Source organism: Polypterus senegalus, chromosome 14 (assembly GCF_016835505.1).
Source record: "Polypterus senegalus isolate Bchr_013 chromosome 14, ASM1683550v1, whole genome shotgun sequence".
Taxonomy (NCBI): Eukaryota; Metazoa; Chordata; class Cladistia; order Polypteriformes; family Polypteridae; genus Polypterus; species Polypterus senegalus.
The window spans coordinates 55,540,345-55,567,073 of NC_053167.1; the positions used below are offsets into that span (position 1 = coordinate 55,540,345).

The 26,729-nt window shown below is 40.5% G+C and overlaps 1 protein-coding gene across 1 annotated transcript in view; it reads left to right on the forward strand.

The window, feature by feature from the left end:
* arhgap46b (Rho GTPase activating protein 46b) overlaps positions 1-21,845 on the forward strand; it is a 181,110-nt gene extending 159,265 nt beyond the window's left edge. The window contains exons 6-10 of the mRNA XM_039776576.1: positions 4,329-4,402; positions 10,286-10,485; positions 10,595-10,686; positions 17,578-17,747; positions 18,539-21,845. Of these exons, the coding sequence (XP_039632510.1) occupies positions 4,329-4,402; positions 10,286-10,485; positions 10,595-10,686; positions 17,578-17,747; positions 18,539-18,733 (731 nt within the window). The 3' untranslated portion in view covers positions 18,734-21,845. The remainder of the gene's footprint in view (positions 1-4,328; positions 4,403-10,285; positions 10,486-10,594; positions 10,687-17,577; positions 17,748-18,538) is intronic.
* The last annotated feature ends 4,884 nt before the right edge of the window (positions 21,846-26,729 follow it).

Below are 26,729 nucleotides of genomic sequence, written 5' to 3' on the forward strand. Positions count from 1 at the left end.
CATTAGCAGGGTTTTCTTTCATTGTGCTGCTGTTGTTACAAGTATGGAGGTTTGATACATGCTACGTTCATTTTTGCACTTATCTATTACTTCAATTTTGATAACTGAGCTATTGACAATTTTTTCATTGTTAATTTTTGTGGCATCATTTTTGTTGTTGGTTTTGTTTACAGGTGCTGCCATTTTAAGTTTTGTTTGGGTTGAATATCTCTTTAACTCTTGCTTAGTTTAGAATGACACTGCCAGCCTGTCCAGTGCTTCTGGGGTGTCCCCGGCCCCCCAGTGCCCTGCATTGGGTTCAGTGCATTTATTATGATATGTTAAGATCTCGAATATTTCACTTTAATGTGGTAAAGTCCACAATAAAGGGTTGGAGGAGGTGAAAAAATTGTAATTTTAAGAACGGTTTTCCATCTTGCCTTCAAAATTCTGCTCAATAAAATCAACGCAAAGGCATCATCGTAATTTTCAGTTTTTTATCGAGTAAGTAGAATAAATCACAAGGCAGCTTTGGTGCGCTTTCTTTTTTTGTTTAGTAAAAAGGTCAGCTGTGACCATTTGTTTACCAGCTGTGTGTGAGAGAGGAAGGTGGTGCTGTTCACACCTTAGCAGATTTTCAGTTTGGTCTCATGCAAGGTTTGTAGAGGGGATGACTGCTCGAGTTGTGTGATTGAAATACAGTAGGAGCTGTGAACTGCTTGATCCTCTTTGGTGCAGCTTGAGGAACTTAGTTCCTGTTGTAAACTCACCTATCTTTTTTGTTGCAGATTTATAGCCTCAGCAGCAAGTGTAAGAAAAAGTAGCACCCCATACTTTAGAAGCTGTTGCTTGCTTAGGAAGTTGAGAAAAAAAGTGTATACAATAAATAGTGAGTATGTAGACATTGTATATATTAGCTGTGCTGCCCATCTAAGACGGGATGAAATCTAATAAGCTGATCTCTGTCTGTCCGGCAGTTAAACTCTTTTAGACATATTCAGTGTTAATGTGTGCATTGCACCATCTGTCGGAATGTATTTTGTAATGCAAGTAGTAATAAAATGCACTGCATTTTTCATTCCAACAGATGGCACATTGTAAACATTAGCACAACTCTTACGAACCCCATAGCAAATGGCATTTAACAGAGACGTAGCAACCGGATGGACACACTGATACACAGACACTTGTCCTTTTGTTAAGGTGAATATATATGTGTGTGTGTGTGTATATATACAGGTGCCGGTCATGAAATTAGAATATCATGACAAAGTTGATTTACTTTAGTAATTCCATTCAAAAAGTGAAACTTGTATATTAGATTCATTCATTACACACAGACTGATGTATTTCAAATGTTTATTTCTTTTAATTTTGATGATTATAACTGACAACTAATGAAAGTCCCAAATTCAGTATCTCAGAAAATTAGAATATTGTGAAAAGGTTCAATATTGAAGACACCTGGTGCCACACTCTAATCAACTAATTAACTCAAAACACCTGCAAAAGCCTTTAAATGGTCTCTCAGTCGAGTTCTGTAGGCTACACAATCATGGGGAAGACTGCTGACTTGACAATTGTCCAAAAGACGACCATTGACACCTTGCACGAGAAGGGCAAGACACAAAAGGTCATTGCTAAAGAGGCTGGCTGTTCGCAGAGCTCTGTGTCCAAGCACATTAATAGAGAGGCGAAGGGAAGGACAAGATGTGGTAGAAAAAAGTGTACAAGCAATAGGGATAACTGCACCCTGGAGAGGATTGTGAAACAAAACCCATTCAAAACTGTGGGGGAGATTCACAAAGAGTGGACTGCAGCTGGAGTCAGTGCCATGTCATCTGCTGGTGTTGGTCCATTGTGTTTTCTGAGGTCCAAGGTCAACGCAGCCGTCTACCAGGAAGTTTTAGAGCACTTCATGCTTCCTGCTGCTGACGAACTTTATGGAGATGCAGATTTCATTTTCCAACAGGACCTGGCACCTGCACAAAGTGCCAAAGCTACCAGGACCTGGTTTAAGGACCATGGTATCCCTGTTCTTGATTGGCCAGCAAACTCGCCTGACCTTAACCCCATAGAAAATCTATGGGGTACTGTGAAGAGGAAGATGCAATACGCCAGACCCAACAATTCAGAAGAGCTGAAGGCCACTATCAGAGCAACATGGGCTCTCATAACACCTGAGCAGTGCCACCGACTGATCGACTCCATGCCACGCCGCATTGCTGCAGTAATCCAGGCCAAAGGAGCCCCAACTAAATATTGAGTGCTGTACATGCTCATACTTTTCATGTTCATACCTTACAGTTGGCCAACATTTCTAAAAATCCTTTTTTTGCATTGGTCTTAATTGATATTCTAATTTTCTGAGATACTGAATTTGGGACTTTTATTAGTTGTCATTTATAATCATCAAAATTAAAAGAAATAAACATTTGAAATACATCAGTCTGTGTGTAATGAATAATCTAATATACAAGTTTCACTTTTTGAATGGAATTACTGAAATAAATCAACTTTGTCATGATATTCTAATTTTATGACCGGCACCTGTATACTGTACATGCAGGGGTGGGCAAAAGTATGTTTTTGTTAATATGGAAAAAGACATGCAGGTTATGATTGCTATACTTAATCACACTTTAATAATAAGAAGACAAATAATTACAAATGGATCATACAATAATTAATAAATAAACAAACAAGAATAAGCTCTGTGTTTCGTGTCCTCACACCTGTAATTCTACTTTTGACCACCCCTGTATGTATGTTTGTGTGTGTGTATATATATATACACACACACACACACACACACTGTATGTATACATACATATTATTTATGTATATGTATATACTGTTTGTGTGTGTGTGTACACAGAGAGAGAGAATATACTGAAATATACTATGTGTGTGTATGTGTGCGTTAATTTTGCCATCTGCAGTTGTTACGAAATTAGGACTACAACTGCATTTCTTTCTATTGCATGAAATTTACAAACCTGGTTGTAGTTCCCAATGCATTTTTCTTCAAGGTTCTTGTAATTGCCATCAAGATGAGAAGGTTCTTTATCTTGGATGATATCGCCACTTGGACTGACCAGGATTGGGGCAACTCAAAGTGATAAACTGCATTTATCAGTTCAGTTCAGTTCAGTTTGTTTTTCCAGCAATGGTTTGTTGCTGATCACCTAATCATTACATAACCTACTTAGGATGTCACAAAATTTCATTTTTGGATTGGTTAGAATACTTTTAGAGAATGGAACTGCCACTTTACTTACTGGGATTATTTAATATTGATTTTGACCACGTAGTATTTTGTCTGACTGTGTTTGCCTATGGGAATATGCAGCGTAATTCTGTATATTAGAGTCCGAGTCCTCCTGAAGGATTTTTATTAAGATATTTCATACAATCCATGTAATGGGGTTGTTTTGGGATTTAGATTATAAATGGTTTTAGTTTAAGTCTAGTGATACACGGCTGCTGTTTTCATCTGAGTTGCAGGATTTGGGAAAACACAAATTGATGTTGGTGAATCATTCAATCAGTTATTATTTATCAAATTAAAATTGAATTGAAAGCTGTGAAGCTTACTCCAGATGGCAAAGTGGTTATCTCTGCTGTCTTAAAGTTTCCAAGTGTGTGTAGTTTTAAAATTTCATCATACACTATAAGGAAGTGTCATGGAGGTGCAGTGTTTAGAAAGCTGAATCTAGAACCTGATCCAGTTGGTAACTGTATGTGTAGAGTTTAAATATTTCATAATGCAATACTGAGAGGAAGCAGGATGATGCACTGGGTTTGAATCTTGAGCCTGCCCACCGCCTGCGTGAAGTTTGTATATTCTACATGTGTCTCTGTGGATTTAGCTACAGTTATTTCAAACTTCTTCTAACTGTATGTCCCCATTTTAATATGAGTGCCAATAAAATGTGAGTACGTCCAAGGAGAGCAATTTTTCTTGGTGCTATATAACTCATATATGAATGCATTTTTGAATGGATGCACTGAAACTTCAAGGAGGAGCTGTGTTTTAAAACTCCCAAAAAGAAAAAGTGGGTTTTATAAGCCTTTGATTGGGAAAAGTTCAATCAATTTCTTTAACCTGAGCCTTTGTCTTGATTTTATTCTTCTGTCATCTTGTGTTTTAGTCTGTTGAGTCCACAAGTCTTGTACATCAATCTGTGCCAAGGCATAGTTTTGGTAGTTCCACTCCATCTGTTGTTTTGTTTTACTGCAGTACTATCTGGACCACAATGCTGATTTATAACTTTTGGGGGCTGCTTTTGATTGAGCATTAAGGAATTCTTATTTTAATGTGGTGATGTTTCTCTTTTTTTATACAGGCCTGCCAATCAGCACATACGCAAAATACTGTTTTCGAAAATTACAAAAGGTGGCCGTCACTGGTGGCAAAAAAGTAAGTTCATTTGTTTACTTGAGTTTCCTTCCCCAGTCCTAAAGACGTGTGAATTAGATTGATTAGTAATTTCAAATTGCCTCCAACAGACTAGTGTCCTGTCCAAGTCATTTACTGCCTTGCTCCAAATGCTGCTGGGATAGGCTCCAGCCTCCATGACCTTGAATTAGCTTAAGTAGGAGTGACAATGTTATGTTACATTACATTACGCTATGTCACATCATACCATCCCACCTTGGGTTGTGTGGGATATCACACACACTAAATCTAATAACTCAGCTTTGCAACAAGACATTCTGTTTAGCTGGAAAGAGTGCGATTCAGGTCATTAAGCGTCGGATCCCTCATTTCCTCTTAGTCCTTAAATGTGCTCTGCATTAGTAATTGCAGTGACTGATAACCAAAAAAATGTAGAAGGACTCAGTTGTGAACAAAAAGTGTTTAGAAGGAATTCAGATTTCGATACTGCATATAAACCCACATGCCATCTAAGGTCTTCTAAGATCTCAAAGTCAGTGTGCGTGACCCGTAGTGAACATTTACTGGCTCCTTGAATTTGGGACATACTGTATTACCAAGGCTGAAGTGTCACAACTTCACTCTTCTATTTTTAAAATTATGGACTCAGTGATATTGATTCCACCTTGCTTTACTGTGCTAAAACTTCTCTCTACTTCTTATTGATTCCTTTGTTTCCAAGTGAATTATTCACCATTATTAAGGTCCTTCCTCTACTGTGATATCTTAACTATCTTGTCTTAATATCTTAACTTAATCTTGTCTCCGGGAGGCACAGTGGTGCAGTGGGTAGCGGTTCGCTTCCCGGGTCCTCCCTGCATGGAGTTTGCATGTTCTCCCCGTGTCTGTGTGGGCTTCCTCAGGGTGCTCTGGTTTCCTCCCACAGTCCAAAGACATGCAGGTTAGGTGCATTGGCGATCCTAAATTGTCCCTAGTGTGTGGTTGGTGTGTGGATGTGTGTGTGCGCGCCCTGTGGTGGGCTGGCGCCCTGCCCAGGGGTTTGTTTCGTGCCTTGTGCCCTGTGTTGGCTGGGATTGGCTCCAACAGACCCCTGTGACCCTGTAGTTAGGATATAGCGGGTTGGATGATGGATGGAATCTAGTCTCCATTTACACTGCAGATTATTTTTCATTTTTAAAAGTGTATCAATTTGATGCTATACTGTAAGATTTTCTCCTCTGTAAAGCACCCTGTGGTGGTGTAACTATCCATCTTTTATGCCGACTTTCGAGTCATGGGGCTCTTAAAGTTTTATTGACTGAACAAACTTTAGCAGCTGTTTATCAGACATATAGCCAAGAAAAAGGCCATCATTACTGCTAGTGTCCTTTTCATGACTTGCTTTTACGGATATCAGCTTATAGTGATAGCTGTGGATGTTAAAGTCTGACTTTTGCTTTTTTTCCTATTTTGGTGTGAACTCTGATTTCTACCTGAGCTTTTAAGCATTGTCTATGCTTTCCTTTTTTATTGTTATTTACCACATATCCCCTTGGGCACATACAAACAACCTAAGGAATTTAATGATAAACTGCATGGTCAAATCTTTTGTGAACAACGTAGAAGGTGTTTTTCTAGGAAACTGTGCCATGTAGCTTGAACGTATGAATACCTGCTGTGATTCCTGGAAATTACACTGCCTCTGTAGATGTGTGAAAAAAGCTGTAAAGCTGCCCAGTCAAATGTCATGATGGCCTTGCACAAGACACACTGATGTTAATATGCGTCATCCAACCATTAGAAATTTGCATGATAAGTAGCTTTATAGTTTTCACAAACATGTATGGATGTTTATTTGTTTAGGACAAATAGCTGTTTACAACTCAGTAAATCTGAGAAATTAAGGAGCTCATTTGATCTGAGGAGGAATCTGGTAAGCTTGGTAACCACAGAACATGGCTGTGCACTGTTTCCCTTCTCTTTCATTGAGTTTCCCTGTTTATTTTATATATATATATAATATATATATATATATATATATATATATATATATATATATATATATATATATATATATATATATATATATATATATATATATATATATATATATATATATATATGTATATATATATATATGTATGGTTGAAATAATTTTACTGTGAAATAATGCAAAGAGTACGCAATACATGTTTTGCCCTAATTCTGGGCTCATTTGGCGTACACACTCACTGCACCCCCTCCCGGGGAATCGAACCTTGGACGTCAGTCTGATTCACAATCTGATTGTATTTTAACCATTCTATGATCTGCTTCTCGCAACTGAAAGAGGGCACCGTGTCAGATGGTTGCCAGCTTGCAGACCAACCACAAGCGTTACCTGGTAGGTAACCACCCATACAATCAGATTGTGATTCAGACTACGAATGCTATGAATATAACTACCCTGATCTACATACTGTCAAATAAACTAACCATACGCCATGGCACAATGCAAGAGTCTTCGCCTCTAGCACTGACATCCGAGTATACATATAAACATATCTACATATACACATATCTACACATACACATATCTGTATATATATATACATATACACATCTACATATATATACATATATATACACATATATATATACAATACATATATATACATACACACACACACACACACACACACAAACATACATATATAATACATACATACAGATATATATACTATACATACACACATACAATGTTCCTCCGGATATCAAGAGTGAGCCTGATATGGCCATGCAATATGTAACAAAGAGAATGGAAAAGGCAGGTGCCATCTCCAGGCATGGAAACCACTCAGTAAGTGACAGTTCTTTGATTGATGGTGATCACCTCGATGTTAATGGGGGTACGGTTGGAATGATAAAGGAAATGGGTACCTGAACAATGTAAAGTAAGTCTAAAATACCTACACAATAACTATAATCGTAATAAATGAACAATAAAACAGCGGAGAAGCCGGGGATTAAATAAAAAGGCTGTAGTTATCAGCAGGGAGACGTGAATCCCGTAGCGAAGCAAGGAAGGGAATGTAGAGACTGGAGCGACGGACGGCCTTATATAGGCAGGCAGGCAGGCAGGCAACAATGTGGGAGGCGTTGGGATGGGGGATCCAACGCCGCCTCACACGGTGACCAAGCTGCAGGCTATGAACGTATATATGTACGTCAGTAGGATTCAGTTAGCATTGGGAACCCGCGTACCAAATTTCTTGAAGATGGGCCCATAAGTAACAAAGACCGTTGAAAAGTTCAATATGGCGGCCAACAGTGGCATCATACCACAGAAATAACTACCAAATTTCAGCCTTCTACCTACACGGGAAGTTGGAGAATTAGTGACGTTGGAAAGTTTAATATGGCGGCTGACAGTGGCAGGGAAGCCGCCTACCAAATTTTGTGAAGATGGGGCCAGGAATAAGAAAGTTCAACATGGCGGACGTTGTCGACCGTTATGACCGTTACACGTAGAATTTCTAAATGAAACCTGCTTAACTTTTGTAAGTAAGCTGTAAGGAATGAGCCTGCCAAATTTCAGCCTTCTACCTACACGGAAAGTTGGAAAATTTGTGACGTTGGAAAGTTCAATATGGCGGCCGACAGTGGCGTCATACCATCGAAATAAGTACGTACATCGGTTTCGGTTAGCGCAGGGAAGCCGCCTACCAAATTTCGTGAAGAAGGTATCTAATGTTATTCGCGGAATATATACTACATTACCTTTCGTTTCGCCTGTTAAAATTTGCATCACTTCTCCGTGATCATAAATACATCTGACCAAATTGTGGTTCATCGAAATTAAACTTGTCGTTGCTTTAATTTTTGCGGGACCACAGATTCTCATAGCGTATGGTCCATTATTGTGTAAATCTACGTTTTGAGCATTGAATGATGCGAAGGCGAGAAGATTATTGTAGACTCATATTTTGCCAGTAGTGTTTGTGGATTCTGCGGTGGGCTGGCGCTCTGCCTGGAGTTTGTTCCTGACTTGCGCCCTGTGCTGGCTGGGATTGGCTCCAGCAGACCCCCATGATCTTGTGTTAGGATATAGCGGGTTGTGAAATGACTGACTGACTGACCTGTTTGTGGATTTCTCTTTCCTCAAACATCAAATCTTTTAATTCTTGCAGTTACGCCTCCTCATTGTGTAGAAACACTACTTTTCCCTGACTGCAACACGAATTAGACGATCTACAAGTCTCTGACTTAAACTTCAAAGCCTTACAATATTTCCATACTTCTGACATATCACCTATGTCCATATATTCGATCTCTATTCGCCTTTCTGTTATTTCACCGAGTAATAATTCCTCTTTGTTTGTGCTAATGCGATCTTTACTTTATTTTTTGATACTTTCGAATTTTTCTGCTTTCATATTCTTTAGCTTTCTCTGCATGTGTATTGTGCCATAGTTTTTTTTTTTAGCCTTTCAAATTCTACTACTTTCATATTCTCTTATCTGCATTTTTTTCTCTCCATCGCTTTTGGGTCTCTTTTCTCTGCACTGCTCTTTCTTCTTCACTTAGTTGTTGACGTTTCATCTAGAACGTATTATCCTTATCTGCTTTATATGAGCTGAGAGCAGTGGATCTGTGTCTGTTAAAAGCCTTTACATGACTGAGAGTTTTGATGACCGTGGTCTTATTTGAAAATAGTTGTAAGTAGTGCGTGACTTGCAAGAATCTAATGTTCCACGTTATATGTATATATATATATATATAATAGAGAGAGAGAGAGAATATTCAGGTACCAAGAAGGTAGGAGTGTCCCACTTGACTACTGCTGCTCTCTGGCCAGATTCCTTTTTGAGCAAAGACAATTGTGATATGAGTGGTCTTTGACCTTTTAACTTTTATAATCTCTAATCTGTACCTGGGTGGGCATGTTACAGACCCAAGGAACTATTGAGCTCCCCTGATATGTCAGACTAAGCAAAACTTACTAAAAACCTGGAATGTTTAGCTTTGCAGGCTCTTGTGACCTGTGATGAAATGACATCCTATTTACAAAAGGCTATTCCTCATCTCCCCACCAACATTTTGTTAAATGCAATGGTAATATTTTGTATGATGAGTGAGTTGTACATGGAATTAAAAATAAATAAAAAAAGAAAGAGTTGTATGGTTAGAATTTAATTAAACACATTAGGCACTTTCCCACTGCAGGTACATTTGATTTAAGAATGAATGAGTTCCTGTACAATGTAGGCCCTGGGCCACTTATACTGTCTGACTTTTCTGCATGTTGCCTTCCCACCACACAACAGGAATTGTAGCCTTTATGCAAAATATGTGACATGCGAAGAAGAGTGATGCAATACGAAGTGAGGTGTGTTTGGGAGATCACAGGGGAAACTTTTCTTCAAAGTGATCACCACTTCATAGGAGAGATTATTGCTTTGATGCAGTGCGTGGTGCAACGCACCAGAGAGGCAGCTATGAAGAGTTATGCTGCATCTTCACCAATAACTCTCCAAAGTCTAAACCACAAACAGCTTTGTAAGATGACGCCAATGTTTGTGGTCAATCAATCAACACAATTCATCACCTGAGCCCCACCCACGATAGTTCCTGGTTGAACAAAAAGCACATACTCTGGAATAGTAGCTAAAAAAAAAGAACCAGGAACATCAAATGGCCCAAGTTCCTGCATTTGGAATGCTAGAAAAGTTCCAGCATTTCTAAAAAGTCCCTGGTTCCTGAAAAAAAGTGTGCCAGATGCCAGCATTTATTCTACAGACCTTCACATTTCCATTCCTACTTTTAAAATCAGGTTCCATCTTCAAGCTTGCCTGCTCCCCTCTCTCTGTTCTGCTTACTAAATTGACAAAACTGATGGTCATGGTTTTTTTTTTGTTTTCTTTTCTTTTCTTTGCTGCCTGACAGGGTCTACGGAAGCCCACTCTTGAAGAAATTGACCACTCCAAAAATGCAATTTTGACCCCCTCACTTTTTGGCAGTGCTTTAGAAGAGATCATGCAACGTCAGCATGAAATGTTCCCTAATACCAAACTCCCTTGGGTACAGATCCAGCTATCTGAATGTGTATTAGCTCTGGGAGGTGCCCAGACAGAGGGCATATTCAGGTAAGGAATAACAGCAGCAATTTATAGACAAATAAGAATAGATATGTTGTTGTGCCTTTTTTATATTACTATTATCTGTTAATGTGTGTGTAATATTTCTCCTTTTAAGGGTACCTGGGGATATTGATGAGGTGAATGCCCTCAAGCTTCAAGTTGACCAGTGGAAGATACCAGATAACCTCTCTGACCCCAATATCCCAGGTACAACATTGTTCTAAATTTCCTTTAAAGACAAACGAAATATACTGTGAAAACTCAAACCAGTGAATAAGATATAATGTACAAGTGCAAGGAGGTTAAGCTCAAGCTTTATAACACACTGGTGAGGCCTCATCTGGAATACTGTGTGTGGTTTTAGTCTCCAGGATACAAAAAGGACATAGCAGCTGTGAAAGCTGGCCCTGGCACAGACAGACGGACAGCATATTTTCACCCACACACCGTTTATTTACAACACTATTATTAACAGTTTTGCTCACGTGCACCCCCAGTGCCTTCTTGCACCGATTTCCCCAATGTCCAGGCCCACAGTCTCTGTGCCTTCCTGGCCGCCTCCCGTCCTCTCTCTCTCTCCAGCACTGTCTGCTTCCTCCCGACATCCACCACTGACTGGAGGGAGACGGCCCCTTTTATGGGAAGCCGGATGGGCTCCAGCTGCTCCCCGGCACTTAACTGTGGCCACACCCCTGTGTGGCGGAAGTGCCGGCTGCGCACCCGGAAGCCGTCCGTGTCTCTCCCGGTCGTCTTCCCCCCGGCACTTACTGGTGTGGCGGAAGTGCCGGGCTCCCGGGATAAACAGGCACTGGGGCGCCGCCTGGCGGTGGCCACGGGTCCCTACAGGGCTGGGCTTCAAAGCCCCCTACCCGAGGCCCCCTGCATAACTAGGACAGACGCCCCCACTCGGTCTGGAGGAGGCACACGCCCTCCTCTGGTCCTCCAAGGCGTCCCGGCCGGGCTCCAGCCCCGGCCGAGGACCACACGGGATAAGCCGGCATCGGGGCGCCGCCTGGCGGTGACCACGGGCCCCTACAGGGTAGGGCTTCCATGCCCTCGACCCGTGGCCCCCAACAGAACCAGGACGGACGCCCCCTCGTGGTCTGGAGGAGGCACAAGCCCTCCTCACGTCCTCCTGGGCGTCCGGCCGGGGACCACACAGCACTAGAAAAGGTCCAGAGGAGAGCGACTAGGCTGATCCCAGGGCTACAGGGGATGAAGTATGAAAAAAGATTATAAGAGCTGAGCCTTTTCAGTTTAAACAAGAGAAGATTAAGAGGAGACATGATTGAAGTGTTCAAAGCTATTGAGGGGATTAGTAGAGTGGATCGAGACTATTATTTTAAAATGGGGACCCAGTTAAAATATTAAGGACAAATTTTCCACTGATGTTAGAATGTTGTTTTTTTCCACTGAGAGAACCATAGACACATGGAATAAGTGACCAAATAATTAGTAAGGGCATTCAAATCTCGACTTGATGGGTTTTTTTTTTGGTAAATTAGGTAGATAGGATTGGCAAACCTTCTTGGGTTGCAAGGGACTGTTTTTGCCAAAAGTTTTTCTAATGTTCTAAATATCCACAAAAGTTATTCCAAGACATAAAAAATGGCTTTATATAAGTTTAACTTACATGTGCAGCCTTCAGGCAGTAGACAGTGTGGCTTACATTTTTGATAGGTTCCCCCCATGCTTATTTCAGAAATGTATGAGGCTAAATTATATCATAACACAACATTGTTCACAAGGCCGCAACTAACACTGTGCACTGAGCATAAGCCACCACTGTACCCAGTCACGCTTACACCTGTATACACACAGGGGCCAATTTATAATCTTCAATTAATCTGATACATGGGTTTTTGGGATGTGGGTGGAAGAAGAATACCTGCAAAAAATCCATGCAGACGGAGAGAACATGCAAACTCCACATGGAAATACCCGGGAAGCTGGACCCGTGAGGCAGCATCATTGAGCACTGCACCAGCTTACCAGAGCACATTATATTGATGTCTGCAGGTTGACTGAATATAGAGAGTACATGGGGAAAAAAATGTTTATTTGAGTCAGCAAAATTTTAAAAAAGCTAGAACAATATACAGTGCATCTGGAAAGTATTCACAGCGCATCACTTTTTCCACATTTTGTTATGTCACAGCCTTATTCCAAAATGGATTAAATTCATTTTTTTCCTCAGAATTCTACACACAACACCCCATAATGACAACATGAAAAAAGTTTACTTGAGATTTTTGCAAATTTATTAAAAATAAAAAAATTGAGAAAGCACATGTACATAAGTATTCACAGCCTTGGCCATGAAGCTCAAAATTGAGCTCAGGTGCATCCTGTTTCCCCTGATCATCCTTGAGATGTTTCTGCAGCTTAATTGGAGTCCACCTGTGGTAAATTCAGTTGATTGGACATGATTTGGAAAGGCACACACCTGTCTATATAAGGTCCCACAGTTGACAGTTTATGTCAGAGCACAAACCAAGCATGAAGTCAAAGGAATTATCTGTAGACCTCCGAGACAGGATTGTCTCAAGGCACAAATCTGAAGGTCCCAATGAGCACAGTGACCTCCATCATTCGTAAGTGGAAGAAGTTCGAAACCACCAGGACTCTTCCTAGAGCTGACTGGCCATCTAAACTGAGCGATCGGGGGAGAAGGGCCTTAGTCAGGGAGGTGACCAAGAACCCGGTGGTCACTCTGTCAGAGCTCCAGAGGTCCTCTATGGAGAGAGGAAAATCTTTCAGAAGGACAACGATCTCTGTAGCAATCCACCAATCAGGCTTGTATGGTAAAGTGGCCAGACAGAAGCCACTCCTTAGTAAAAGGCACATGGCAACCCGCATGAAGTTTGCCAAAAGGTACCTGAAGGACTCTCAGACCATGAGAAACAAAATTCTCTGGTCTGATGAGACAAAGATTGAACTCTTTGGTGTGAATGCCAGGCGCCACGCTTGGAGGAAACCAGGCACCGCTCATCACCAGGCCAATACCATCCCTACAGTGAAGCATGGTGGTGGTAGCATCATGCTGTGGGGATGTTTTTCAGCGGCAGGAACTGGGAGACTAGTCAGAATAAAGGGAAAGATGACTGCAGCAATGTACAGAGACATCCTGGATGAAAACCTGCTCCAGAGCGCTCTTGACCTCAGACTGGGGTGACGGTTCATCTTTCTGCAGGACAACGACCCTAACACACAGCCAAGATATCAAAGGAGTGGCTTCAGGACAACTCTGTGAATGTTCTCGAATGGCCCAGCCAGAGCCCAGACTTGTATCCGATTGAACATCTCTGGAGAGATCTTAAAATGGCTGTGCACCAACGCTTCCCATCCAACCTGATGGAGCCTGAGAGGTGCTGCAAAGAGGAATGGGCGAAACTGGCCAAGGATAGGTGTGCCAAGCTTGTGGCATCATATTCAAAAAGACTTGAAGCTGTAATTGCTGCCAAAGGTGCATCGACAAAGTATTGAGCAAAGGCTGTGAATACTTATGTACATGTGATTTGTCAGTTTTTTTATTTTTAATAAATTTGCAAAAACCTCAAGTAAACTTTTTTCATGTTGTCATTCTGGGGTGTTGTGTGTAGAATTCTGAGGAAAAAAATGAATTTAATCCATTTTGGAATAAGGCTGTAACATAACAATATGTGTACAAAGTGATGCGCTGCGAATACTTTCTGGATGCACTGTATGTTTATGTTTTTTATTCATCATTTTCTAAGAAGTATGAATACACGTTTCTAATTTAGGCTACATTGTAATCTGCTAAATTAGATGAATAAGAATGAAAAAAGATGTCTTAATTGTGACTGAGCTGATAAAATTTGAACATGTTTTTTATGTATGTACTGTAAATATTGTATAGTTTAGTAGTGGTAAATATGTGCCAACACTGAGCCTGTACTTAGTGAAAAGCACTCCACAAAAATAAATAGAACTATCTGTAACCTACTGAAATGCTTGTCATGAACAACACAACCTTTGTATATGAATATCAAACTATACTTTAATAATGAACATGTCATCATCTTTTAACAAGGTCACTCTTTATTGTGCATACTGTAGTTTAGAAATATACTTTATAACATTATGGGTGTTCAGCTTGAAAGTGAGCAACTCTACAGCTGGGCTTTGGAGCCGTTAAGCGTGGGGTCTTTTTATTTGGGCAATAAAAAATACTAGCATGCACCTGGCACATACTGAATGACCACTTTATTTTGGGGCACCTACCCTTCCAACATAATCAGTGACAGCAGTATATATGCTGACCATGCTGTTTAAAGCGGAAAGCAATAGATTAAGCATGTGTTTTGGTCAGAGTGGGAACAGCCTAAAGATTTTCAGGTTTTTGTTTAATGAATCTTATGCACCCTGGGCACCAGATGGATCTTCATAAGGGTATAAGGAGCAGCAACTTTTCAGGGGCATTTATGCACTACTTTGTCATGGGTATATTGAGAATGGACCCAATTGGGGTGGAGTGGTGGCTCTGAGGCTAAGGATCTGCGCTGGTATCCTGAAGGTTGCCGGTTCGAATCCCCGTCACTGCCAAAAGAGATCCTACTCTGCTGGGCCCTTGAGCAAGGCCCTTTACCTTCAATTGACCCAGGGGTGCTGTACAATGGCTGACCCTGTGCTCTGACCCCAAGGGTTATGCGAAAACTAACAAATTCCTAATACGAGAAATTATATAAGGCGAAATAAAGAACAAAAACAAATCCAACAGCTGTCTAGTGGTCAAAAACAGACTTTGGATTAAACAAGCTGACAGAGAATGAAAGGAATTGTGCAGGGTGACAGATGGGCTACAGGCAGACAAGTAACAGCTGAGTAAATTATTACTGAAGTAGGACTAGTCCAACGCACAACCTTTTTATGAATGGTGGACCAAGCTTCTCTCCAGCCCGAGACATTGAAGTGAGCTAAAGAACATTCATATCTGCTGGTCTGGTGAATCCCAGATTCATTCTATTGAGTGGACCAGCGTTTGGTAAAAACCACATGAGTCTGTTAATATCTTCTGCTAGGTGTCAACAGTGTAGGCTGTTCAAATGGTGAGAGAAGTATGAAACAAGAATTCTTTACATTATATAGTCCTTTTCTTACTACTCAAAAGTGCTCATTGTGAGTGTGGAGCCACTTCAACCACAACTAATGTGCAGCATCCACCTGGGTGATGCAGTAGCAGCCATTATTGTACCCATATGCACATCACACATCAGCAGTTAGGCGGTGAAGGGGTGAGAGATGGTTAGGGGATGATTAGGGGGCCAGAATGACTTGGCTGCGGTAGGCAATTCAACCAGGACATCAGGATACACCCTACTCTTTATGAAGAATGTCCACGGATCTTTTATGAGCACAGAGAGTCAGGACCTCAGTGTTGTGTCTCATCCAAAGGATGGCACCATTTTTACAGCACAATGTCCTCATCATTGTCCTGGGGCATTGGATTCAGTATTCACACTACAAGGTAAAGCGTCCCTTGCTGACCTCACCAGCACTTCTTCCAGCAGCAACCCATGCTTTTCCTAAATGGTCTCCCACCCAAGTACTGGCCGGGCCTGAACATGCTTAGCTTCAGGTGGATGACCTGTTCTGAAGTGCATGTGGTACGGCTGCTGGCTTAATCAGTCAGCCATGTACAAAGTGGTTAGCTTACAATATGTGTTTAAAAGATGAAGTTACTGGTTGTGCTGAGGAGCTGTGCATTCCCTTCTAGATGTAAATTTTACTTCTTGAGATATATTTCCTATTTTGTTCTTTGATGCATAACCAAGAAGATGCAAATTGAATCCGTTACATAATAATACGTTCATCCTCTTGCCAGTTGTAGGATTTTAGCATTCACAGTGTCTGAGCAATGTTCTTATAAAATGTGCATACAGATTAGGCCTCATTTAGGCCATTTTGTGTTTAAACTGATCAGTGTTAAGTTATAAGATATGATCATGGAAATAAAGAATTTTGAAGATTTGTGAATACTTCTGTCACAACAATAGAATTTTATATACTATAAATATTTTCTAGCTTAGACAAACAGAAAATATGATATTATTCTTCTTCTTCCTTCTGTGTAGAACATCAATTGAGTGGCTGTAGTTTATATTGTTTTTGCTATGTGACAGATAGGGGGTGCTGTCATCCCCTTGAACCCTCAGATCAGACGCCAGATAAAAGTCCAAATTATTAATTTATTTGAACTCAATAGTGCACAAAGAGCCCTCCAATCCACTATACTCAGTAACCACAATCAATAATCAATACAATAAACAATCCTCCACTCCCAGACACGTTGCCACCCTTCCTCCCGACTCAGCTCAACCCTGGGATCTCCCACAGTCCTTTTTATAGTCCTTGAACTGGAAGTGTTTCTCTCTCTCTCTCTCTCTCTGTTCACGTGACTGGTAACACTTCTGGGCCAGATAAAAAAAACTCCTTTTCTTCAACCCGGAAGCACGTCATTTCTTCTGTCCATGTGACTAGGACGCACTTCCGGGTTGTAGGGAAAACAATCGTTCCTCCCTGCAGCACCTTCTAGCAGTCCCCGTGGTATCCAGCAGGGCTGTGGATAAAAACTTCATTGTCCATAATTCCCTGCTGGCATTCGGGGCACCTCTATGCTGCAAGGAGGGCTCCATCTGGCAGCCTGGGGTTATTGACTGGGATGAACGACCGGCCATATGCCACAGCTACTTGTGCTGTTATTATAAGAATGCCAATTGTTTTAATTGTCTAAGCTATAACTCAGTTATGACATTCATTTTAGTCCCTGCATAACCTGGTACATTTATCAAATCAGACCCCTAATGTGATCACCTTGTACTTAGCTGTTGTAAAACTCGTCTTTGACAGGAAACTAAAGTCGGCCTGTCTATATTTACTAACTTAATTACAATGGCTATGGTAAAGTTGTAACACTGTGTGGCCCTCTTAATAATTAAAAAGCCCCCAGGAAGATTAACTCATAGCACACAGGTATCTAAGCTCTTTAGTAAATAAGCTTGACCGGCTATAGACCCCTTTTTGAGTTGTGTGACAGTATTTATTTATTTATTTATTTATTTTACATGTATTCTCTAGCCTCCCTGTTGAAACTGTGGTACCGCGAGCTTGAAGAACCTCTGATTCCTCAAAACTTTTACAAGCAGTGCATCAGCAACTATGAAAACCCAGAGGCTGCCATCGATGTGGTGCAGGCCCTGCCAGAGTTGAATCGGCTAGTCCTCTGCTACCTCATCCATTTCTTACAGGTAAACCGAAACTCTTGTTTGTTTATGTCATTTACAGCCAAAGTGTGTGTGTTTTATTCTTGTGCTTGCTTAGCTGGGGAAAGGTCCTGCCATCTGAAGCAGATGTGTGACAGCAAAGGAATTAGTAATGATTACAGCACATTTTATTAATGGTGAGCTTTTCATTACAAAGTGTTTTAGAGGATGTGGAAGTCAAAGGTGCAAGACTAGAAAGATGCAGGCAACTTTGACTTGAGGCCATACAGCTGGGCAGAACACTAACATTATTATTTCATTACACCTCACTAGACTGTTCAATGTTCAAACGGGACCTCCATATTTGACATCAAATATGCTGAACGCTGCCTGCGTCAGAAAAGCATGTGTGTAGAAGATGAAGCAGGCCAGAGCTCCATTAGAATGTGCTGTTTATGTAACAGCAGGACGCCTCCAAGAAAGTGAATGTTATTGACTTGTTTGAAGGCATTTATGTGCATGCGTGACTTTTTAGAATTAAATAAATGTAACAACATCAGACAACTGTGTCAAACAGTAAAATGCAGCACGTTATTAAATTGGCTGTACCAATGTGCACACAGCATTCATAACCATAGTGATGGGCCGCCTTGGGTCACTGCAGCATCGCTGAACGTGCGTTTGATCACACATTCAAATGGGCGCAAGCAAGAGCAGCCATTCCTTCAGTCCATCGAGTTTGTTTGGTTCAAAAGGAATAACGTATAACGAGTTTTGCGTTCAAACACAGCACCCTAACTCGTTTTTAATGACTTGTGTTTTCTGTCTGCCTTCAGATTTTCGCACAACCAGTAAATGTGAGCAAAACCAAGATGGATGTCAACAACTTGGCCATGGTGATGGCTCCCAACTGCCTGCGCTGCCAGTCGGACGACCCGCGCATCATTTTTGAGAATACAAGGAAGGAGATGTCATTCCTGCGCATGCTCATCGTGCATCTAGACACAAGTTTCATCACGGGAGTTGTCTGATTGTGCATCCAAACAAATGTTCTGTCCGATGCTAGCAAGCCTCACTGTGTTCTCTGCATGCCCCTTGACATCTTCATTTGATTTTTGTGTTCTTTTAGCATTGTTTTTTTTGTTTTTTTGTTTTTTTAATTTCTCTGTTCTGTTTTCTATGAACGTAAGCTGTTTCTTTTTAATTTAATTTTATTTAATTTTAAAGGATGCTATTTTGTTTTAATGTTAATATTTAACTATTCTACTACTGGCAGCCGAAATCTTGACACCTTACTAGACTAATACAAAATTTAATGACAAAAAGCTTGTATCTCAAAATCCAAGATATTCCTCTGCTGGATAAACGTCATCAAACTGACTTACTGTATGCTGGTTAAGTGGCTGTCTCTGTGAGATAATTACTTGGTCTCTCCTTTTTTTTTTTTTTGGATTTCTGTTGGGTTCACAGCTTCTTATCATTTTAGGTCTTTTCCCGACTTTTGGTCATCGCCGCCTTTCTTGCTGAACGATACTGATTTGCCTTCTAAGGCCGTCATTCCGACTTTGTCTGCACTAAACATGTAAACTCGTTTTCGCCCAGTGCTCGACCTCCTCAGGCTACTGTTACTCTGCTATCCCCACTCGGTTTTCTGTGCACACCATAACCTGAATTTAATAGTCATGTGTTTTCCCTTTCAATTTTTCAATTAAGTTTTTAAAGAATACTTCATGGTGGCAACCTGCCTGTCACATACCTCAGTTCGTTTAAAAATGTCCATTTTGTTTACTGGCTGACACTCTTGAATCATAACTTTTTTTTTGTTTTGGTTTTGTTACATTTAGAAAAGCTATCATGTGTACATTTTGTAAATGATACAGTTTGAATAATGTTAGAAAAAAATCAGTTAGTATGCAAAGAAATGTCTGTAACTGATACCGAAACTGCCTACACACACACACACTGCTCTTAAGCATAGATTAATAATAAAAAGAAATAACTGTTTATAATTTTACATATGAAGTCAACGCTGTATTTGCATTTTTTTTGTACTTTGTACAGTTTTGTTTTTGTGTTTGTAATTCCTTGAAATATCAAATAATCATCCAAAACCAGCATAGTACTTTAAAGAGGTTCTGCCAAGGTGTAACATCGCCCAAAGGTCTGCACATACTCTTAGTTATTTTAACTGGTGCAAAGAGTACTTTTTTGAAAAAAAAAAAAAATAGAATTTCAATTACTCACATTTTTACCAAACATACACCACCTTTCATATTGAGGATGATTTCTTTGTAATTGAAAGAAATGCCGTTTTAAAATATTGTCACTAATTTGCTAAATAATGAAACGTCTAACGATTGCATGGGCATATGAAACTGGCGATTAAATCCTTATCGATTCAGCGGTGGCCGCTTGTGTACTCGCACACTTTAGCTCAGTGTGCAGTAGATGGAGTCGTGTGTCCTCTCTCTCTCACACACACACACACACACACACTCACACCTCCAGCTGTTCTATGGATTAAAGCGCGTGGTTGTATTTAGTTTGCGTTTGATGGTTTTTTTTATTGTGTATGTGCCCGTGAGCTTATGTGGTCCACACGCCAACACTGCTCCTCAGAATATCTGTCGTTGCAGATCAGGTAGATTTGGCAGGAAACTGCACAACCACACAGTCGCACAAGAAATCTGGAAAGCAGACATTGTGTGGATGTGGTGCTTCTGGTGGCTCGCCGCCTGTTCCCCGATGCTCTTTTGTTATTTATAGATGTGGCTGGTCTGTGGTGCTCACTTATAGCCTCACGTGTTCTGTCTCTTTCTCCTCCTGCCAGGACTTTATGGTAAGCCAGTCATGCTCCCTCTAACGAATGGTTTATTGTAATCTTTTTTTTTTTTTTGCCTACTCTGGCCACAGCCCCAGCTTCCACCATTAAAGCTATGGTCTTAAAGATAAAACTGTGTTTATTTATACAGGGCTTGGCTCCGCAGTGGCAGATTTGGATTTAGTTCTTGGAAGCCTCAAAGGATTAAGGGGTGTGTTTCTTCCCTATGCCTTTCTATTGCTCTTATGTATATTACGTTACAATGCTCACAATTGTCAGATATGAAATTTTGTATTGATTGTATTATAATATATATATATATTTTTACTTTATAATATCGTGGCTTTCAGACTTGGCCTCCTCTTAACAAGCATTTATGTATTTTCATGAACTGACTCTCGGAAAGTGTGCTGCCTTTTCCTCTTTAAATGACGTTTGAGTGATTTCTAAATTCAATTACAACTTGACGTAATTTGACAGAGTGTTGTTTCCAGCTAAGCTTGAACCCCCGTATGTGTAGACTCCCAAGTTTGCTCCTGTGCATGGGGGGCCAACAGTAGCACGTTTAAACTGTTCTGATGTACACACAAATAAACTCTGGGAGGAAAGCCTACAGTAGAGTGAGCCGTGCCTGAATCAGTTACTCGCGTCAGGCTTTCCATTTTCATAAAGTAATCACTAGCAAAAAAAAACCTCTCAGTCCATTATCTGTCATTCTAATGCATTTCGTAACATTGGAGGCTGATCATTCACTTGGCGCAACCAATCTGCATTTTGAAAAACCATCTTGCATGTGTTGCATTTCAAAACTCATTTCTGAATTCTTTAATTTGGCCCAGGCGTGTTATTAAATTTGCAATGTTAACTTTTAATGACAACGTAGAAGAAGGTAGCTCACCGACAATCGCAGGCCTGCTAGCCGAGTTCGCACAACACAGCAGCATCGGTCTGCTCAATGCACAGCTCAGCACGTGCACAAGTTTGAGGTGTGGGTGGGCCGGTTTCTAGCGCATGCCACAGAAGTGCCCCTCTTTAGAATGTTGTACATTGTAGCCATAAACAATATAAATTATAACATCTAATTAAAGATAATGTTCTGAAAGAGAGAGAGAGAGAGAGAGGGGGTGTCATAGGCTGCCTTTTGTGTTTTAATACAAAGAAACCACTTTTTTTCAATATATATATATATATATATATATATATATATATATATTTCTTCTTGTTTGTTTTTTTTATTGTTTATAACCTGTATGAGTGTAAAATCTTACCAAGGAGATGTGTTGACAGCGTTTGCAAGTGTGAGATTTTGTTATGGACGACAATTCATTGTGTTTGTACGCAAGAGATGTGGCTTTGGCGACCGAGTGACGATTAATTTCTTTGCACTTGCAGCTCCAATTTATTTTGCTGCTGTTTTTTTATATATATATATATATAAAAGGATGCTTTTTTGCTTTTTGATGTAAATAATGCAGATTTTCACATGTACTTACAAGTACCTGGGAGTAGGCTTAACATTGCCATTTTATTTTTCTCCTTCCTCTGCAACCCCTTGTTTCGTAAATAGCAATAAAACAAAACAAGATATTGTAAAGATTGCTGAATGTCTTCTTTGTTTTTGTTTCAAAATGAAAGGTTTGAGTAGAATGAGTTTTATTTTTGAGCTTTTGAGATCTATAATTTTATTTTTTGTCTTTTTTTGGTTTATTTGTCATCCTTGACGCTTCTCTTTCTGTCCCTTTTTTTTTTTTTACATTTGTGGCTTTTATGTGCTAATTAAATCCAGAAGCAACTACTGCTCTGACCGCTGAGTACAGAATAGCCACCCACACACTCCTATGATGAATAAAAGATAAAGTTTACTTTTTAATGTGGCTCTATTCTAATTTTAGCATTTTGGCATTGTGAGACAACAGCCTCATGACACCTTCTGTTGGCCCCACAAAGCAGCCTGTGAAATGACTTGTGTGTAGAAGAGTTTTAAACCAAACCATAGCTTTGAAAGGCAAGCTATGACCGCAAAGTAAAGGAGAGCCATCCAAGGAAAGAAGTCTTGAAAATAATTTTCAATGCATACAAAAACACCAAGTCCTTTTTTTTCCCTGTAATATTGGATGATAATTGGTAATCCTTTATTTTAAAATATTTTCTTTTGAACATGGCTCATTCAAACAGAATCACTGGTTTGCAATTCATATAAGAATTTGAAGAGTAATATTTTTCTGTGATGTTTCAAACAACATTGATCAAGAGCTGTGCAGTTTCAGAAAACAAGTTACCTATGCAAATTCTATGAAGACACAAGGCTAAATAAAGATTGAATGAGCAACTCGCACAAAGACTTGTGAAGTAAATCCACTTGAGACCGAGCCGCCGAATCAATAAGAAGAGCAACTAACTGGAGCAGCTGGTGTCTGAAGCATCAAGTTGTTGGAAATGAATTCAACAGCCATGAGGTTACCTCAGGAGTAGCGTAGCCTGGGAACTCCCAGATGGTCCCTGATTGCTCCAGTGTGTCTTACATATTCTCTCAAGGGGTTGGACCCTGTAGGAGGTGCCGAGGGGCATTCACACCTCATGTCAAACCCACCTGAACTGGCTTGTCTCGATCTGGAGAAGCAATCTCCCTGGTCCAAGGCTACTCCATTTTGCTGATCTCCTTCTTTATGCTACGCAAGGATCTTATTTTGGCTCCTTGCATTCCTCCTTTGATCGCCAACCCAGAACTTTTGGAGTGTGGAGTGTGAGCCTTTAACAAATAGAACATCCACCTTTGTAAAAATGTTGCTAATCTCTACTAGTTCCCAGTTACTGACTATGCCTTCCATGCAACACTGAATAGGTATGCTTTAACCAAGGTATGCTTGCAGGATACAATGACATCAGCATTTGCAACCCAATCTCTTTAATTCCTGTGATCCTGCCACTATGGAGTTTCAAAGCACAGCAGTAATGTCAGCCACAGGAATTGTCCCGATCTCAACCCATACTGGCACTGCCTCCATCAGAAGAGGGTAAATCCTTCAGGAATAGGAAGAGCTCTTCTCCCCTCTTGACAATATCTACAGTGGAGGTGAATATTTTCCCACCCTTGCTGAGAACAGTCAGGACACTGTCTCTTCAAAGTAATCTGAAGGTCATTTTCCAGATCCTCACCAAATTCACCCTACATGGACCTTACGTCCATCTCAGCGGTACATTTTCAGTCTGCTGATACCTCCCATATTTCCTAGTTGTATCTGGAGACAGTTCTGCTAACTTGGCATGGAAAGCCTCTTTCTCCATCATGACAGCATCCATTACATTGGTGTTCACCACTACATGCTAGGGTTGCCACCACAACAGGCTTGCTGCTCCGCTGTAGTACTAAGGCCTTGAACACTGGCATTGTTTCTTTGTATTGGCTCTGCTATTTTCAGGCACACTACACTGTCTCTTCTTCTTCTTGTTCCTTCTTCTTCTTCTTCTTCTTGCTCCTTCTTCTTCTTGCTCCATTTTAAGCTGCACCAGGGAGTATTCCAGGTGGCTTGTGGGATGTTCTGGAATTACTCCCAGGTGTGGTGGAAGCCCAAAGTAGGGCTCTGCAGCTCCCCCTGACGGCATCCATGGAACCCAGCAGGGCTGAGGAGACAATTTAGCAAGTCCCATACAGCCCTGTGGGAATCCGAGGCGCATATGTGTGTATATACATATACACACACTGTGCCCACTGTAATGTTTGGGACACATTTTTCTTTATTTCCCCCTCTATGCCACAGTATAAAATGTCAAACCATGTCACACCATGTAGACATGACAGCACTTTTTCTACATGGTTCCCCATTTCAGGGCACCCTTATGTTTGGGTTTGTCCGATACGTTTTCTCTTCAGCCTCTGGTAGGCCTGCTCAATTGGATTTAAATCTGATAGGCATTCGTTGCCCCAAACATTATGGAGGGCACTCTATATTTACATATGTATACTACTACAGTATATTTATATATAGTATGGATTTTATAGCCACTGTGAAATTTCATTAGCTACATAGAGTACATGTTGATGAGATAATTAGCTTTTTTAGCCTTTTCATGAGAATACAATTGTTCTGCAAACTATAAAATAATGCTGAAGAAGACACCAATTTAATTCATACGTTCTATGTGGCAGAAGAATTAAGTCGGAGCTAAAGAAAGAATGACATATGGATGCAACTGAATTGGACCCTAAAGATGCAGATTTCCGTACCTGGCTAATGTGCAGGTTTAGCTCAATGAATGCATCCTGAGCAACAGATTTACACAATTATGGTGTCCACCATAGCTTATAGATTTACTGTGCAACAAAAACATTAGAAATAAGTTATAAAATTAAAATAATGGACAAATGGTAGAATGTGAAAGTCAAAGTGTATGCAGCTTCCTATGCCAGTGGCTTTAAGTCCCGAGGTCCTGCATGAGAGGAGGCTGCTGTTTGTTAATTGGAGCTCAACTGGACTTCTGGTTTAATTTACTTGCCACTTTGCCTGCTTTTGCTTCTCTTTAACACCTTAGAGAAAAAACATAAAAAGTGAAACAAAGTTGAGAAAATGATGAGCCATCCTTTTGCTGAAAAGTAAAATGGTTAACATTCTTTCCAAATTCTTTTTCGAAAGTGAGTTGTACTCTGCGCTGAATTTATGGCTTGACAAAATGATGGCGCAGGTCCGATCACTGTTAATACTAAATTAGGCAAGGCTAAGAGTGGAGGCTGCTGAGAAAGTCAGCTGCACAATATCTTTTATTAAAGAGATTTCTACTATCTGTACGTATGCAAGACACTTTTTGAAAATGAAATACATCTCCATCCATCCATCCATTGTCTAACCCGCTGAATCCGAATACAGGGTCACGGGGGTCTGCTGGAGCCAATCCCAGCCAACACAGGGCACAAGGCAGGAACCAATCCAGAAATTTTCAGAAATATGTTCATCTGCTGTACTCACATAAAGCTTACTAAGGAGCAGTGGGTGAAAAATGGTTGATTAAACATAAATATTCCAAAGACGTCTACAACTGAACACAATTAAACACTTGCTCATTTGTCTTTATGTCCGTTTTTAGTCAAAACTATTTCATGATATTTCTAGGAATAGAACTGATTAAAGGGACAGGGCAGGAAATACAAAGACTCAGCTTTGGGTCAATGAGTTTTTCTTTTCACTCTAGTTCTTAAGGCCCTGTCACATTACACGACTTCTCCAGCCATCACAGATTTCATGTCCATCTCAGTCAGTGTTGCCAGGTCCACGGTTTTTCTTAATCATCATCTGTGAGGAAACAATTGGCTTTCACAGGTTGCATTTTTTGGGCTACATTTGTATACCCCACAACTCCTTGTTGGGCCACTGGTTGTCTTTGGCTGGACTATCTTGGCTCTGTCCTGGCAGAAGTTCCTTCAGCTGCTATCAGCACCTCCAGAATGCAGTTGCTCTACGCTGGTGTTCTCTGTTACTCTTTTCACTCCTAATATTCCTTTTCTTCAGTCCCTTAACTGGCTTCCTGTGGCTCCGCCATAACTCCAATCTTTCGTCTCTCTGTATGTCACTTTAAGAAGTCCCCGTTCTGCCCCTAGCTGTCTGCTGACTGTCCCTCCTCATGGCAGACGTACCAAGACTGGACAATGCTTCTCTGTTCTTGTTCCAAAGCTGTGGAATGATCTTCTTTTGTCTGTTCGAAATGCACCAAATGTAATCATTTTGAAAATGCACCTTTTCTGAATTACTCCGTTTCTCTTCTACAGAATAGCTAGCCTTGTGCTGTCAAAGAGTTTTGGATACTAATTATCGTCTTATTCTAGTTTAATTATGTAGTAGTAATAGTGGTAGTACTGCCTTTTGCTCAGTTTTATTTTTATCTTGCACTCTGTTGCCTTGATGCTTGCTTCTTCTAATCATTTTTGTATTATAACTTGCTTTGCAAGTCACCTTGGATAAAGACATCTGCTAAATAACTAATAGTAGTTTTAGATTCTTCTTTTTCACCTTTCCTTGTCTATTTGATTTTGAACAATAAACTGTTCAAATAATCTGTTTGAAGCAGACCCTGGACTGGCTAGGTGTCTTTCTGTATTTGGGGATTGCTCCAGACTGACCCATCTGTTAATGACATCCATCCATTTCCATCTTGGTCATTTTCAGTACTCAGTAAGCCTGTGGTAAAGACATAAGGACTGCAGTCTGTCCCAGAAG